The sequence below is a fragment of the Solenopsis invicta genome, chromosome 9 (genome assembly GCF_016802725.1).
Source record: "Solenopsis invicta isolate M01_SB chromosome 9, UNIL_Sinv_3.0, whole genome shotgun sequence".
NCBI lineage: Eukaryota > Metazoa > Arthropoda > Insecta > Hymenoptera > Formicidae > Solenopsis > Solenopsis invicta.
This window is the reverse complement of record NC_052672.1, coordinates 6,495,456-6,514,195: the sequence shown is the minus strand read 5'-3', so window position 1 is coordinate 6,514,195 and position 18,740 is coordinate 6,495,456. Positions and strand designations below refer to the sequence as shown.

Below are 18,740 nucleotides of genomic sequence, written 5' to 3'. Positions count from 1 at the left end.
TTCCTTCGGACCCAGCAATCTTATTGATTGTCTTACTTCTCCTGCCGTGACGCTTTCTCTCTCTCTCGCTCTCCCTTTGCCGTCGTGTCTTTCTCACTCCTTTTCATCCCCTTCTAGAATCTTCTCTCGTAAACCGACCCTTTCTCTCTGCCCCTTTCTTTCTCCGTCTCTTACTATCACCCGCTACCACATTGATAGCGAGTTTTCGCCAACGACTAACGACCAGTGACTTACGTGTCCGGCTTCGGTTCCTCCTCGCGAAAAAAAGTCAGGATGAGGAACTGCCTACGTGACATGCGGAGAGGTGGAAAATCAAGGGAAGAAGGGAGATTAAAGAGGGATGACAGGGATTGAAAGAGGAAACGATGAACGGGTAGATTGCGAAAGGGTAGTTGGACACGAGCCCCCAAGCTGCCGACACATTCTATTTAAAGCCGCGCGCGGTGGTAGCAGAGCTAGTTAGCTAGCTAGCTAGCTAGCTTGCTAGCTAGCTGACTGGTAATTTACGAGCTTTTACCAAAAAGTTGGACACCTCGGGGATGGCTCCACACTTTGACACGTGACCCACTTTTATTGGGTTACGTAATTGATCGTCCCGCGCCTGCCTCGTGTTAGCGCGCGCGACCTCCCTTTTCCTCTCCACCCTTTTGTCCCCTCGTAATTCTGGCCCTTCCTCTTCCTCTTCTTGTGCAATTCTTCAGCGATCCTTTTCGCCAACCCCTCGCGCAAAAGCGCGCAAAAATACCCTTGCCATCTGTAATTGCTCATAGTTAACATATGAACCATATATCAAACTACTGTTTCAAAGATACTAAGGGAAGATAAATATTAAGAATTAACGAAAGTAAAAAAAAAATGTAAAATTCTAAAAAAAAATCTAAAAAAAATTTCTATCTTATTCTTATGTTTGAAAATATCTTTCTTTATTAAAAATAAATGTTATAAAGATTAACAAAATGCTCTATAAGGATAATCTGACGATTAATAAATACATAATAGTTATTGATAATTTATTAGATTTTTAAATTGTAACAAAATTAGTAATTATTGATAATCTTTCATGGCTATAAGAACGATTGGGATAATTATTGGACGATAAATACATCAAAATAAAATAGCTCGAGAAATTAACAAAATAAATTATGATACATATATACAAAAAAAATCTTTGATTAGCTGAATTATTTATATCTTAGATTTTATTCTTATATATAGCTTCAAGAGGAATTCTTTGAAACTAAGAGGAAAATAATCTAAGTACAATATTTTTGTAGTTAAAATAATTTTGTCTTGCATCTGCAATACAAATTTTGCTGTTCTTAATATCAATTACAAGGAATAACATCATCTGAATAGCAATTTTCTCTCTTTTAAACTGTTCATTCACAAAAAAGGTTACTGCGTCTATCTTCCTTTGCGGCAATCATATATCTGTATAATATGTACATATAGTTTACACCGAGCACTGTGGTAATTGTAAGTACTATATCAATACCAAATATCTTGATATAAATAGAGATATTAAGCGATTTGATATTGATGTAGTACTTAATACGTATATAAAAGTGCTTAGAGTAAATGTAATATGTAATACACGGTAGAACGCAGCGATACACACTGTTTTTTGTGTTACTCATATCGCATGAGAAAGGGCATTCCGCTTGAAGTAAATATAATCCTTTTAATACAAGAGAGAGCAAACTTTTAGAATAATATCGGTTACATTTATCGTAAATAGTCCATTTTACTGGAAGAGGAATAGCCTTTCTGAAAGTTTTCATTTAGAATATGGGATTACAGGGAATTTTACTTTATAATTAAAATACTTTTTTAGGGGTGTAGTTATATAATGTAACATAAAATAATAAAATTATAAAATTACTAGTGTTTGTTGAATTAACTCATTTTTTTTAGAATATCAATCTATACTTTTTTATAATAATAGAAGATATGTTAAGAGATGATAAAAAATAAATTAACCCTGGGGTCACTCGCGTCCGAGCAAAATTTCTCGCGTCGCATACATCGGTACAGTACGTACCAAACTAACATAGTTTCACCAATTGTTATTGCCATTTCACTTTTTGTAAGTAAAATTACGGTTGAAAACCATCTCATTTCGGGTATTCTTTAATAGAAGCGTAAAACGCGAGTGATCCCACGTTGATTAATGAGGAACAAACAATTACGTTGTCTAGTGAGATTATATTATAGTAATCAATTATATTGTAGTAATCAATTAGATTTTCACCTGGGGATGAAGAAATTTTTAAAATCTTGATCAGTACCATATGATAATAACGTAAATGTCGCATCTTTATTATCTGCTCTGAATCGACTAACGTTATTAATAATTGGACGATGTTAGAGCGTGGAGCGCGTTGTCCGCGCTTAAGTTGAAGTTCCTGAATTTAGCGACATGCGATCGAAGAGACCCAGTTATTCGTTCTCACGCGTTACTCTTTTCTCCCAATTCACCATGCGTTAGCCGTTATAAACCCATACCGTATATCTCGTAATGCGTACGTCGAAGAATTTCTGCTGCGGGAGTTATTTTGAAACCGAATTAAATGCGAAAGGAGGCATGTCGAAAAATAATAAAGGACACGAATACATTAGCGACAGAAACGAGCATGCAACTAATTGTTATGCGTAATTCTATTCTTTTGCACGGTAACGATTAATCAGACCACCGATAAAGTATTGCGTGTACGTTTTCGGCGTATCAAGGAAACCTTTAAGACCGTACGTGACGAAATCACTATAACCCTTTCTTCGTAGGTATGACTCACGACGCGATATCATCCCGACGAACGAATTGTTATCGTATTCGTGACATTCTAATATTCATTTGGAACTTATTCCTGTGCCACATTTGAATATCCTCTCAACACTGTTGTCGTTGGTGATAAACGATTGATTTATTAACGATTTAACGATTGATTTATTAGCAATTTAACGAGGAATCGATTTCTACAGAATAAAAATACCAATGTGTGGAAAATATTTATTTCGTTTGTTCGCACGTCATTCGTGCAAATCTTTTACGGGTGCTACAAAGTTCAACGCGAGGAATCTCGGTCGTGGCATTCTCGTTGCACCGTGCACGTTCGTATAGTCTTGCAACAAAAAGATCGACGCGTGTATGAATATGTATGCTCCCGAAACTATTTCGGTTACTTTGGTGCTATTTAGAGGTACGGTATGTGAGGCCACGAAGAAAACGCCGTCTCAGAGAGAGAGAGAGAGAGAGAGAGAGAGAGAGAGGGGGGGGGTGGCTTATAGAGCGCATTTAAGGGAAGATTCTAGATTATTGGGTCTAGGAGCCTGTTTGCTAATACAAATGACGGGACTAATTGTCATGATTATATCTTAGCGTACGCAATTAATCTAATCGCACTACTAATTTGTTTGCGCTCTAACTGGTATTCAAGCAGTGCGATAATTTGTACCAATTATTCAGTGTTATGATGCAAAACGGTATGAATCTGATATAAAAGTTAACTCTTTTACATATTTTTTTTATAGCATTTATACGTAAATAATAAATGTATTATTAAATATGGTAATCCACAGAACTCGATCATTTCATATATGCAGATTAAACAATTCATTTTTACGTGCAATAAAAGTTTACGATATCAACAATAGATTGTTGACAGATTTATTCGCATTCGCGACACTTGGATCAATGTTCAATATGTTCAATAACGTTGCACGTCACGTTTTCGAAGTGAAGTATCGCCCCGTGAGAACGAGAGATTTCGGCGGTAACGGTATGTTTTAACTATATAGAATGATAAATTACATTACTTAAATGTTTGTCATGTTGCTCATACCGTCACACGTGTACCAATAATTCTGTTTACTACAGAAGTATTATCGTTAGTTTAAATAATAAATGGTTGCATGTGGAAATTCTCTAATGTCGCGGAGATTAAACTTTTAATCGTGTCTTTTAAAACAATTGTGTGTACGCTTGAATTTGCAAAAAGCTTTAAAAAATATATTTTTATTCTGCATTTAATCTGCATATATAAAATAAAACAGTTGATTTCTGTAGTTTAATACGTTTTGTGCCAGTTTACTGATGGGTAATCGGCATGGTTATTACAATATATTTGTGACAAAAATGTATAATAATTGCATAATAATTAAAAAAAATACAAAAAATATTGTTATGTAGAGAAAGATCTAATCTACACGTTACAATGCAGAAAAAAAGCAAAAACATCTTTATTAAATATTGGCTGCGTTAAGCAGAAAGATTTTACAACTTATAAGAATCTTTAATATAATTGGTTCATGTATTCAGGCAAGAAGGGCAAGAAACAATTGTATTAAAAAATCTTACAACAGTTGCAAAGCTGTTTCTTCTGTGCTGAACGCAGCCATTTGTTTAATAGCATACTATGTATTATATAGTTAATAAATAGTAACTTGGCCGTTTTGGCTATTCCGACGTGTTAATATATTTTTATAACATGAAAGGATCATTAGTTTGAAATTCAATGCATTTATGTATGCAAAGAAGAGAGGTGTTTCTCATATGTATATACAGCAATTCACCGTCCCTTGATGCAACTTTTATACAAATTTTTTTCCCCCGCCGCCTAAATCATGACAGATGATAGAGAATTATTGCCCTGTCATGTATATCGTCGCTTTACTTCGGCGTGCCGTTGTTTTTGCCGTAGAAGCGTCAGTCCCGTTGCCGTTTGTGAAACCCGCGGCGTTTTTGTATCGCGGCTGCCATAAATCAGAGTGAAACAAAATGGGCTATATGTAACGGTCCGTTTCGACGGTCGAGTTAGATATCACGAAGCCGCGGCAAGGCGCGAGTGAACTCGGCACGGACCCAAAAATTAGTTGGCGGATCCAAGGAAGCCCAATCGTAATCATTTCTGACCATATGTCGGATACAGTTAGAAATCATCTCGCGCGTACGTTCTATTTCCGCTTACGCGATCCGCGAACGGTAGAGACAGTAGAAACGTATGTAATCGCGATTGATGCATGTAGCTTAATGCGTGTTTACTATGTCAACAGCCGAACCGTCAACAGCGTGTACAAGCGAAGTTTAACAGTGCGCGACATGGACGTGGCTGTCGCTGCGAGAGCGCTTGCGTTTGCACGAGATAAACATGTTTTTACGCTGTTATAGGTATTGTGTATTACAGTTTCAATGAATTCAGAAAAAGAACATCGATAAATATGATACCGCGAGGAACGTGATTTTGTTAACTTGCTTAACTGTCGAAAATTTAGGAAGTTTGCGTGACGCGAGAGTTAATAAAGCGAAATTTCGCAAACGCGCGACGGAGCTGCGTCGGTCGTGTCGAAAGTGCACAGTGCAGATTTGATTCGAATGGAGTATCGGCGACCCCGATATGATACACGCGGAAGCAAATAAATCGGGGATGGCCTCGAGCTTACGCCGAGGGTCGGAAAGCCGGGAGAGCGCGAGCTTGTTTCATTTCGGCGACACGAGATTCGCTCGATTACCAGGCCGCGGATAAATTACGAGCTTAACTCGACAGAAGCCGCGCGCGATCGGAAGCTATCTGAACCAGAAGCGAATCTGTAATCGAAATTCAAACTTCAAATTCTCTTCTGTCGAGGGATCAAGGTGAAATAACTTTGTGCAGAAATATTTTCCAGTTTTTTTTTTTTTTTACATGGAAATGAAATCGGTAAAACTTAAGCAAGTAAAAAATGTGTATTACTTTTTATATACAATCGTCCCAACGTGATGTTTAAATTATTTATTTTTTTTTTTCTTTGCAGAAAATAAAAATGTAATTTTAAAAATTTTAGATTAATTAAATATCTCAATTCTAAAAATATCGATCTTTTTATTCACTGAAGGAATTAAGTGAATCAATTATTCTAATAATAAAGAACGTGATTAAAAACCAAATATTTTATACGTATAAAAGATATATGTAATTACTGAAAAATTAAAGAATTTTAGAATTCTATTTAAGCAAAACAACATATCACGATAACGTCAAATGACATTAAAACGTATCATGATTAATAAAAAATGACGTTTAATAATCATTTTGTAGCCATTTTGACGTCATTTTAATGTCATAATAACTTCTTGTTTCACATGAATATCTTTCATATAAGAAATATAAGATTGAGTCGTAACGAGATTACAATTAGAACTACTTTTTCTCAGTAAACATAGCTTAATTTTTTATTTATTTTTGAATCTATAATTATAACTTACAATTAGTTACTTTTTTTAGTAACTATTAACAAATTTAATAATTTACTTTTTTATAATTACTTTAATTTATTTTAAACTTATTAGTCATTATATGGTCTGCGTTCAATAAAATGAAGTAATAAATCATCTTCGAAATAAGATATCATGTAAACATTAAAGTTTAGCTTTTACTCTTTAAAACAAATTTTAGATCATTGATTTATGGTGATTTTATTACAAAGTTTGAATTTGGCGAACTTTTTAATAGAACAAAAAATTATTAATTCTATTATTTTAATAATATACGCTAAATACAAATACTTATTTATTATAAATTATTAATTCAATTAATATATCAAAACAAAGGTTTATTCGAACATAGCTAATTTTTTGTGTGATTTTATGTATATTTTTAAGTTTATCACACTAAACTCGAAATTTTCGATCTTGAAACACAATTATAAATTGAACATAAATATAATATTACATTATTTAATTTAAATTTTTTAGTGTGCAGTTTGATGAACTTGAAATTGTATGTAAAATCATACAAGAAATATTAACACAAAAATTCAGCTATAATCGAATTGACTTGTTTAATTGGTTGTGTTCTAACATATCGGTTTATATTTTCTTATTTATTAATGTGTTAAATATTTGTATATTTGATTTTATATTTCCAAAATAACTACGATTCATTATATATTATACAAAATATGCACCATATAGCCAAATGTTTAGTATAATAAATAAAATAATTTAATAATGTTAGAAATATAAAATTATTTGATTTAAATTAACAATAAATATTGCAAATAATTAACAGAAAAGTAATTGAAAAGTGATTCGTTACTTTATTATAATTGTCACATGTTGTTTTTCAGAATCGAAAACTTGTAACGGTTACTATTTGATAGAGAAAACTTGTAACTAGTTATTTGTATAATAAATTTTTCCAAAAATTCTGCAAATATAATATTAAATTAAAAAATTAAAAGCGGTCAATGACTGCTTTAGTAATTAAATGTTTTGTATTTTTAAAAATAAACACATTATGTCATTAATGCTTTTAACATTTTTCGGTTATACCATAGAAAAAATTGAAGAAAATTGTTATTAAATGCATTATTTGCACGTTGCACCGAGATATTCGCGTACACTCGCACGCGTATTCTCGAGTCGCACTCGCCAATTTAGCGAGACTCTAACGTTACGTGTCCGCCATACAGGCGCGCTTAAATCCATATAAATACCCAGGCTCATGAATCTATCCATTAATCAGATTGGCGATAGGGACTCGACGCCTGAGTGATTTCCACCTCTCCGCCACCCCTGGGATGTTTCTTTTTTCTTCAGCGAGCCTCTTCGCAGGAATGCCTCCAGCACGGCTGGCTCCAGAGGTCACTAGAAGGTGGCAGCACTTCCATTAAAATTCGACACGAACCTTCTGCGAGAATCCGATGTGTGCTATACATACACTATATATACACATCAATATACATATATACATATATGTACATATATATATATGTATGTATATGTACACGCGGTTAGGTACCAGTCGTGCTGGAAACGTACGACCCCCGGTGGCACGAGCGAGTGCAGGGATTCATGTGTATAGGTGCGAAGTCGGGGAGGACTTGGCCTGCGTTTCGTGGATTGTGAGAGGAATATCGTTTAGTCACCGTCCCGCCCACCCCCGTAAAGCGAAGGGTTGAGGAGACGTGTGCGGAAGTGCCAGAGCCAATTTCGATTGCCCGTTGTGGCTCCTGCTGCTTACGATGACGTTTCCAATGTCCTCTAACGAATCTTCGTAATTGCGCGGGTCTACTTCCTCCATTCTCTCAGACTTCTAAACGAGCGATCCGAATCCTTTTCAAAGTTTAGTTGTTGACATTTTTTCGATGAGCAATGAAAAGAAACGATCCGCATATTATCATTTGCAGCTACCGTAAAACTCTTTTTCAAGTGTCAACGTCAAGTTTTTTTGTAATCGAGCTCCAAGTTAAGATCTCGTTGAAGAAAAATCTATTTAATATCTATTTGAAGAAAAATCTATTTAATATTAATCGCGAGAAATTGTGTACGTATTATACGAGACGTCTTTTTCATTTATAAGCCAGAGATATAGTAACATTGTCTATTCTACGACTTGTCCTACAGTTGTTCTTCAATTGTTTGGTAGGTTTAAGTTATCCTCGCGATAAAACGCCGAATCGGTCGTTTCTGTGCACTCCCGTATGCATTTACGGTCGCTATCCGAATAATGAATAATCTCGTGGACTTTCTCTCGGATACGGAAACGCGCGTGCATCGCCATTTTTTTTCCTCGATCTCAAAGAATCGCAATTTTCTCTAATGTCGTCAGGACAGCGGCGAGGATAAAATTTATCTTCACTGGCGAATTATTCGCGCAACCGCAAGAGACTACTACATCAAGTAAGTTTACGATTTTCGCGGGCTTGCATGCTAACGATGCTCTTCATATGGCTTGTCATGAACCTTATCTATAGGACTGTGTAAAGTTTACCCTGTAAAGTAACTTGGCCACATCTGACATTACACGTTTCAACGTTCGCCTACGTAATTTGATCCTCATGTTTTGCGCGCTACACAACTTTAAACTTCTATAAATTAATATTATTAATAGCCCGACGTTAATCGAGGTTTATAAGGTATGTGAAAACATGCGATTTTTGCATTAATAAATTCAAGATTTTAATTATAAATAGACTCATCGATTTCACGACTGATGTTTATTGATCCTGTTTATCGCATGAATAATTTTCATCTTTTAACACGTTCCACTTTGAGCCGTGTAAGTCGTTACTTTGCCACATTTCCTCTACTAAATCTAGGCGTATCGCGTTCAAGGTTACGCCCCGCATGCAAATTCGCGATTACTTCGCGCAACTCTCGTACATCTCTCTCTCGCAAAACCTCCGCAAATTTATCGGTTTCGACGACAGAGTGGCGCGAGACGTACGAGCGTCGATTTGTCGACTGTGAGAATTATTTGAAATAGCGTGGACCGAATGAATCCACGGAGGGCTGGACAATTATCTCGCGTGGACGACGCGCGACGACGGACGACGCAAAGCGAACGACAATTCGGTTTCTGCAACGACAAACGAGTGATCCCCGAACGCAATTTCCACACCGTATGTGTTACGTCTCGACATTAATTTGCATCCTTGGTAATCCTTAATTTACAACCCCCAACGAGTTTTATGGGAGTAGGTAGCCAGCCAGCTGGGTAGGTAGCTAGGTAGGTAGGTAGGTAGGTAACGAACAGCACCATTGGTAGTTTCGCATAGGAATTGGCACGGTAGTGCACCTATACCACTACTAAGCGTAAAAGTGGTAAGTAGATGTAGGTACGCGAGGAGTTAGCGAGAGAGTTAGCGAAGAGTTAGCGAGAGAAAGAGGGAGATAGAAGATGAGGGGATAACGGCAGTGCAAGGAGGCGAAGGAGGGTAGGTGGCGACCGAGAGGTTGGAGAGGGTGAGAGACTCGACAGACACCGTGGACAGAGACAGGGGCTGGGGGCAGGGGTAAGGGCTGTGGCTGGGGCCGGATAGTCGGACCTGACTGAGAGAGACAGAGAAAGAGAGTGAGAGAGAACGATCTCCCTCACTCGGGGGCGGGGGGGTGGTGGTGGGTGCCAGTGGGGCTGGTAGGGGCTGGAGGACTCCGGGACAGTGTGTATGGAGGGGATCTCGCACGGAGAGGGATGAAGAAGAGGGAAGAGAGGAGCGAGCGGAGGGACGGAGGTCGAGAGTCGAGGACTGCCTCACTCTGCGGCTCCCGCCGCTCGGGAGCAGACACGCGGGGCCAAAAGACTAATTTGAACTATTTTATTAACAAAAACAAAAACATTACATATTTGTAAATAACACTACTAACAACTGTAAACACGAAACAACAACAACAACAACAGCAACAACACATTTCTCCTAAGGACTCTCTTTAAAATCTTACACCCGTAAGACAACCGCCTGTAAAAAGAAAGAAGGGATAGGAAGGAAGGGAAGAAAAGCAGGAAGATACGAAGTGAAGAAAGCGCGCGCGGCTGGACGGAGAAAGAGATAGAGAGGAGGAGAGTGAAAGAGAAAGTAGGGGTGAATAGGAGAAGGATAGAGCGGAACGTACGACGAGGTAACTCCGGTTTTTTTTTTCCAAAGTAGACGTGTGATACAAGCGCGTACATACAAGCAATACACAGTAAAGAAGAAACAAATTACAAAAGAGTCAAATAATAGAAAAATCTATTTTCTGAAGTTACTCCTCAGCCGGACTGGTGCGCGGCGCGGTGGAAGTGAAGAAGACGAGACGAGAGTATAAACGTGAGAGAGAAGGAGAGGAGGGATCGCAAAAGGCGAGATTGTAAAAGAGAGCACGCGTCGGCTGCTACGGGACGGGATAATCGCATTTTAAGTTCTCTCTGTACTGTGTGACCCTTACATTATTTTGTCCCTCCGATAGGGACGGGTTCAGTGTTGTAACTTAGGATATAAGAAGACTAAAAAGAGCTCCAGAGCGCACAACAAAACGGTAGAGAAAGAGAAAAAAAGGGGGAGAGAGAGAGAGAGAGAAAGAGAGAAATAGAAAAGAGAGAGACCTGGGGTTTCGAAAGAGAGAAGAAGGGAGAACTCAGAGGGAAAAGAATAGTGTGTGGTTTGCGACTGGAAACGCGTCCACGTCGAGGAACGTTCACGAGAACGAAAAAAAAGGATCGAGATCGCGAGTAGTAATCAACGAGGGACGAGAGGAAGGAACGTTCACGAAAAAGGACGGCTCCGAGCGTATAGAGACAGTGGAGCTCCAATTTTTTATACTAGAAAAAGAATTTAACAAAAAAGCGTGAAAGGGAGAGCGAAAGCGAGAGCGAGAGAGCGAGAGAGAAAGAGAGAGAGAGAGAAAGAGAAAGACTCGGGTGATTCAGGGAGAGTGCGAAGGGGAGCGGAGGATCGATTCTGTCCCTGTTTCCGCGTGCACTTCCACGTGTGTCCTTCGATACGACGTAACTGCGACAATTTCAATCCCGAGCGTTCCACATCTCCCATTCAAAGGAGAGATTTAGAAGAGACGGGATAGAGAGCGAAACGAAAGAGTGACACGTTCGTGACACAGCGTCAAACGATATTCGGTCTCAAATAACATAATCCGGCTCGCGTGCACGTTCCTTTGGGGGATATGTCCTGCCGTTCCAGAGGGAGTCGTCGTCATCCGGGAGTGCAACCTTCGCAACGTCGAGGACAACGTCAATCCGAGTGCCGTCCCTGCGTCCTGGACTCCGCGGCCGGCAAGCTGTCCTGACGAAAGAAGGACCGCTCCCTCAGCTCGTCCCGATCGAAGCAGCAAGATCATCGACGGACAGCAGTCATATCAGATACGCGATCGTCCCCCAAGCACGCGGGCCCGTCGCGAAAAAGGGTCCGCCCGGGGATGCCCACCGGGGCCCAGCTACGCTCTCGTCTCGCGTACGTTCAAGGACGATGACGATCGGCCAAGACGATCGGTAAGATCCAAGCAGCGCGAGCACGCGCCAGCATCACGGAGATGGCGGGCTACAATCATTCGAATCCACAGCATGTCGTCTACCACGCGACCTACCCGACGCCCCTCGCCCCAAGTGAGTTTTATCTGCTGTTTACGCATCCAGTGTAGAGAACCGCGCAACATTTGACACGAACATTTGATCACGCGTTGGATTATGCGGCACGTGCTGTGTAGCCTTCCGATACCTTCGATTTATCGTAGGGGATGGAATTTATTATCATTCTGATCGAGCGATCGTTTTCATTATATTAGATAGAGGATTTAAAGAACATTCTTGATTGTTTCTCACTTTATACAGCAGAAAGAGCTAAATTAACCTATAGATTTCTAAAGAATGAGAGCTGTCTTGCTGTTTTACGACTTATCGTAAGAAATTGCAGAGAGTTTAGAAGTCATCCTTGGTAGTTTTTCTTTTACGCAAAAGAAGCTAAATTAACTCTCCGCAGACATCGTGGGTCTTTTTTTAGACCTAGACGATTTTTCGCTCTTGAATTTTTCAGCCTCAAATTCGGACATGTGCAAAACGGAAAGAAATGCTTTTGATGAAATAACTAAAATTGTATTCTCTTAAATATTAAAAGAGTATATAGGATTTTTTTCAGATTTTTCTGAGCTCAAAATCCTTTGAAAAACGTAACATCACCTCAGCGACCCACGATACTAAGCAGTGAAATTCAGCGGTGTCTACGGAGGGTTAATCTGCGAGTTTCTAACGAACAGGAAATCTCTTGCTTCTTTTCGCTTTTTTCTCGGAAATGAGATTGATCAACCGTGCATGTATTTAAAGAGCCTCATTTTATTTTAGCAAATTGTATAATTTTGAAAAAATTTGCGTTGTAAAATTAAAGATATATAGATATACAGATTACTTCTACTTCTTTCATTATTTTGTATTTTTGATTATAACTTAAAAATCATTAAGTTTCTACTATTTCAGTGTTTTTCTTCTTTTTTTTATCAGTCAAGATTACAAATAATACATGAAATTAATATGTGAGATTTTTGTACTTCAATTTTTAACATGACAACACTAAAAAGTTCGATTATCGTCGTAAATTATCATTTTACCATTACGAAATTTAAGAAATCGCCGTTAAGCATCACTTAAGCATCATACTTATTATTGAAACTTTAGTTAATGGCGCCTAGTTTCGGCGAGTTTCGCGAATCAATGAATATTACATAGACCATAGGCGAAGCGCCATTAAATAAATATTTGATTCCCTTGGATAATTCCTGGCTGACTCTGGGTATTTCTCCAAATGCTTCGCAAATGTTTCACTAAAGACGAAACTTACTTTGAACTCACTATAGTTTGTCAGATCTAGAAGAAAGATTGAATATACGTATAGATATACGCTATACGTTTCTCTAATTGCGCTGAATTTTAATCGCATGAAGAAATTTTAAAGAACTTTCATGGGAAAAAATGCACTGGAGCGGTAAGCTTATTCCGGCAGCTAATTAAAGCATAACAAGATTGCCGTAAATTACGCGACCCTAAAAATTTTCTAATTGCAATCGTGATTTGGATTTATATAACACAACTTTTAACGTTTCAGTGGAAACATGTTAAGCCACACTTGCTCTTATTTCTGTCCTTATTTTTGTCAGCTCGCGGTATTTTTTTTTATGATTTTTCCACGTATAAGTGAGCGTGTGCATTCGTGAAAGAAAGTTTCTTCTTCCGGAGAAACTGTAACAAAAGTTGTATCAAACGGATAAATTTCGTTATCTCCACGGTAACTTTATGGCTACTTTGGTTGTATCAATTCAATTTTACATAATGGATTGTATAAAGTATAGAACGTGTGTTTTGTTACAATGGCGCCACACTACACGAGGATTTGTCCTGTATTTTGCATTTGTATTATAAAGGACAGTACTTCAAGAATGCACGACGCATGATATTGCCGATATATTACCCCGGAGAGCACAGATGTCCCGTGCGTAATATCAATAATATCGAGAGAAACGCAAACGCTGCTAAACGGAAGCATTTTGTCAAGCAAATAGCCATCCGCTTGATGTCTCGATGTAACAGAAATACTACTCGGATTCCAATAATTCAAAGGCAGAGTGCGCATTTGAATCTCATGATATTTGTAGAAAGGGGAATTATTTTTCACGCTTATAACACGCAATAAATTCTCTAATATTTTTAATATATATTATCCTACACTTCACTAAACCTCTACAAAATGTTATGGATAATATATGTACAATGGTTAATTAAAAATTTTTTTAAAAATATCCTCGAAAGGTTCTTTCCACCGTCCGTTTTCATTAATGTAGATTAACTTCGATCTCAATTCGACTTTTAATCTTTTTCTAGTTTAATAACTAGGGAAAGATAAAGAGCAAGTTAAACTAAGGTTGAAGTTAATTTACTCTTTAAATCTAGTAGAGTAAACATTCCTCTGAAAGAGTGGAAATTGATCTTGTGCAATTTATTCGAGTAATTTGTCACTCTGATAAAAGTAAAAAAAAATTATTTTTGAAGGAGTTTTATTTAATCTTATAGAAGTAATTTTGACTCTTATAAAGTGATAAATCACTCGAAGAAATGGAAATTGGAATAACTTTGGTAGAAATGGAAATTAGAATAACTTTGTTAATTATTTACATGAATACCGTATACATATACGTATGAGAAATAATAATGAATAATAACGGCATCGTTTCAACTTTCTAAACTTCTTATTATATTTCTGGATCTTACTTAAAAAAGTAATCATGCAAAAGCGTGCTAAGGTTCTCGGTAAAAGAATCTTTAGACCGTCGATTTTTATTTTGCATTCTAACGGGGTGGTAGGGTAGTCCACGGCATGTTCGTGGAAAGTGCAATCTATTACAAGTGCTATTTTATGGCGAGCGTGCATAATATACATAGCTTAGATCGATGGAGCTTTTCGATCGGTTGTGTATAAACAGAGTTAATGACACGTGCCACGTAACGTTAAAGCTGCCTGTACGTCGCGAGTGTAAGTATGGGCAGTCGTTAATGCTCATGACACAATAACGATTCGCTCATCGATCCGCTGTAAAACTGTCACGATCGATCAAAACGCACGTCGACGACATAAATTTTGGTTTTCCTCTAAATGCTGTAACGGGATACGGAACGAATAGCGTTTGAAATTGATGTTTTCTACGATTCTACATTTTCTAATGCGAGAGCAGCCATTAATTGAGATAATTTATCACGCAGATGGCGACCCGATAAAGCTGCCCGAAAATCTGGAAACCTTGCCGCGAGCTGAACACTTTCCAACTCAGAGGCATCGATGGAACACCAACGAGGTAAGCCGTCTATAGCTTATTCGTTAGACGCGAATATTAAATTCATGGGTCAATAGAAAACACACGTGTAACCTAAATATTCAAAGATCTGTCGATGCCACATTTTTCGATTGCACGACATCGTGTTAATGTCACGCTTTCGAATTGCAATTTCGCATGCTGCACAAATCGATGTCAACTAGACCAATAACTGTTTCATTATATGTAAACAGAAAATTAAATATAAAGTAATACTTTAATGAGCAGAATATGTCGAGGGAGTAAGAAGTTAAAAATATATTTGGTAGAGGAGAAGGGGGTAATATGACACCCATTTCCATCTTATTGAATAACTTTGTTAATATTTTATATTTTATATTGAATTTTAAACAATTATATTCGTCAAAGTATTTTTTTAACAGATTTTGGACTCAAAGCGATGAAATATTTATTACTTAGAGCGTTATTTGTGAAAATGTGATGCACTGCATAATCGGTGGATGAGAAAAATAGTAGTAATATGGTTAGCTTAAAAATAAATTTAGAAAATTGGTTTAATTTAAAAAACACGCAATATTTTGTTCATACAAAATTATATATTTTCAGTTTTTCATTGTTTAGAATTTTCCTGCATTCAGAAACGTTAGAGATATCATTAGAGACATCATTTTATCCTTGTTTAACAACAAGCATAAAACGATATCTCTAATGTTTCTGAAGACAGCTCTTTAGAATGACAATCATTTATCAAAAAAATATTTTGATATAAAAATTTTATTTAAAAAGTTATATTAACAAAATATCCTATGTTATTGTTTAACTTTGCGTAACTCGAAATATGTACAGCCAAATTAAAAGTTAAATAATAAAAAAAAAAAAAACAATCGAGTGTACGTACATTCGTGTGATAATATGTTCAAGTTTAAAAACAATAAGGAAGTGTGTGTAATTAAGTGCTAAAATGCAGCTTGAAAGTTTCAAAGTGCTCAAAAGTAAAAATGCCTATGAATTATCAACCACTGTGTATTGACATATTAGCACCTCCACAAATGGCGAGTTACTAAACAAATAATTCTATAATTGTTAGAATTCGTCACCTAATAATGGAGATAATAGGAGTAGCCCCAATGTCTACAGTAGCCATAACATTCCTTTTTCCTTTATCCATTTAAGAACACTTATGTACATGTGTATATGTCACAAATGTCACATTAATTTAAAAAGTACATCTTACTTTAATAATAAATATTTGTTTAATATTCAAACGTTTATTCTTACATAAGATATCTAACCATTAACGAAATCCATTCCTCTGATAATCTGGCCTATTACCATATAGTAATTCGGACGTGTAATATGCCTGGAATTTAACGATGAATTGCATTTTGAAATGAAACGGGGCCAAAGTACCAAGTACTAATGTATCTTACGTATGGGCGCACTTGCATTCTGGCTCATGGAGCGCATCCCTCTTTGCGGCGGTCGCGTGCCCGGCCGCGAATTCCGGCGTTAGAACGGACCGATTCAGTATTACCGGAATTCCGATGGACCATTCCGCGCGTCGTCTCCTTTTTTCCGGCGTAAATTTTATCGTGACCTCACCAGAAAGCGGATGTATATATTTACAGAAGACTACGAGAGTAAAGTGGGAAGGTAAATAACGCGCGCTCGTTTATGTTGGTTCGCGGCACGGTTAGGCAGGATAGATGCAACCAATACAACCTTCGCTTGTGTGCAACGTATACAGGGTCGACGTTAAGGGTAAAACTTTTCGAATGGTCCCGATGAAAATTTTAGGAGCGGCAAAATTTCGGGAGCGTCTTTAGCTTACATAATGCTCCAATTTTAATGACAGTTCCTTTGATACACTTGGACGTTAAAGCGCAAGACGTCAGGGCGCTAATAATTTTGTTCAATCTTGAACGACTAAAAATGAAGAGTCTCTCGCGATTTATATGTGTATATGTTTTATACAGTGTATGTATATAATAATAAAGTATTGTCAAAGTGTTATTTTGTTCTAATTATTTCTCTTATTTCATAAAAAAATAGCGTCGATTAATAACGTTTAAGAAAGGTAATTTTTTTATCGCTTTTTTATGATTTTATTATTTATGCATTTTTTAATGATTTCTTTACGGCCATTCTGCTCTATAAAATCCGTGCCAGTTGCATTGATTCCCAAAATTTTATCGGATTGCCTAAAGTATCGCGAGGGCGGAAGGAGAAGGAGTGCTGTTTCAGCATTTCGCCTGAGGAGGTGAAATTCCTGGTCACGACCCTGGCGTCGTCGGTGTGTGCAGCGGCGCGGCTCCACGCCGGTGTGTGCAGCGCGTCGGCAAGGGTGCACGTACCCACACTCGCGCGCTGCACACGTAGACCGGCTTGCACCGATGCAGTCCACACCGCTACACTCTGACCCAGGTCGGTCGGCCTCCGATCAATAGCTGGAGCCAGCGAGAGCTCGCAGCCGGCGGCGCTGAGCTTTTCAGTATCGCCAAACGAAACTCAATTGCGATCCCTGTGCGCCTGATGCGACGACTATCATTGTAAATGATAAGTCGGCCGTTTCTCTTGTACCCTCTCCCGCCCACACGCTTGTTACTTTTCCGAATCACCCTCCCTCCCGGTAAATACCGGAAATTAAAAGTTCCTAGAGAGAGAAGAGTCGTCGACACCACTTTTCCGAGGAGTCCTCAGGTTGACAAAGAGAGAGAGAAAGAGAGATAGAGAGAGGGAGGGAGACGTTTCTCTTTATCTTCTTTCCTTCTGCTCCGCTCACTGTCAGCTTCCCTCGTTTCTCTCACCAGTCTATTCTTGCTTTCGATGCAATCGTTCGCTTTCTAAGCGATAAAAATTGGCACCTTATCTGACGAATCTATTAAATTTCGTATTATCGCTGCAACAATTTCTTATTCCGATTTCGGCTCTTCATTGTCGCGATCCTTGATGAAATTGACAGATTGGCAGCATCGATTTTATAATGGTGAAGGCGCGTTTAAGGCTGTTGGGGATGTCGAGAAGATATTTAAATGATATTCAAACGCGACGGACGCGGCACCGTGTGCATCACTAATGAGACTAACGGAGACAGAGAGGTCGAATACTGTGTCACAGTGTTTGCCTTATCCGGTGCCTATATTATCAAGTCCTTGGGGGGGTCCTTTGAACATTATCGATTGCGCGAGCCAACAAATTTGAGCTTTGTTGAAGAACGGGAATCACGCAAAGTGATTTATACCAATGTTGATACGCTCCCTGGAAATAGAACTGACAACTTCTTCCTTGGTCGACTATATTTATAATCATCGATTAGATAGTTTATGTGAAAGCATGCCAATTTCACAGACTAACACTCCCGGAGAAATAATAAAATTTCCTCTTCTTTTTCACGGATACTATTCAGCGATAGCATCTATCTTGTTGAAGTTTCGGAGTTATTTGAACGTTTTTATTTTTATCGCTAACTGGAGTTTCGTGTAAAGAGCGCTTTCACGTATAGTACATGGAATCCAAATTTCTTTCTCACTATCCAACTTTTGTTTAATTTCATGTAAAGGCGGCTTTCACGTATAAGTGTAAAATCCAAGCCTTTCTCTATCTAGCTTTAATTTATAGATAATAATGTACTCTTGTGATTGGTGTTTTTACAATAACTTTTCGATTAAACAATGGCTTA

At 37.9% G+C, this 18,740-nt stretch overlaps 1 protein-coding gene across 7 annotated transcripts in view; it reads left to right on the top strand.

Moving 5' to 3' along the window:
• Positions 1-18,740, top strand: part of LOC105199172 (calmodulin-binding transcription activator 2) — a 71,486-nt gene that overhangs the window by 21,419 nt on the left and 31,327 nt on the right. For 5 of the 7 annotated variants that reach the window (XM_026138043.2, XM_026138041.2, XM_026138042.2 and 2 more), the window contains one exon: positions 14,991-15,082. In XM_026138043.2, coding sequence (XP_025993828.1) covers positions 14,991-15,082 — 92 coding nt within the window. Of the gene's footprint in view, positions 1-9,908; positions 11,853-14,990; positions 15,083-18,740 lie in introns of those variants that run through there. The other 2 variants (XM_039453381.1, XM_011166137.3) reach the window with 2 other exon arrangements.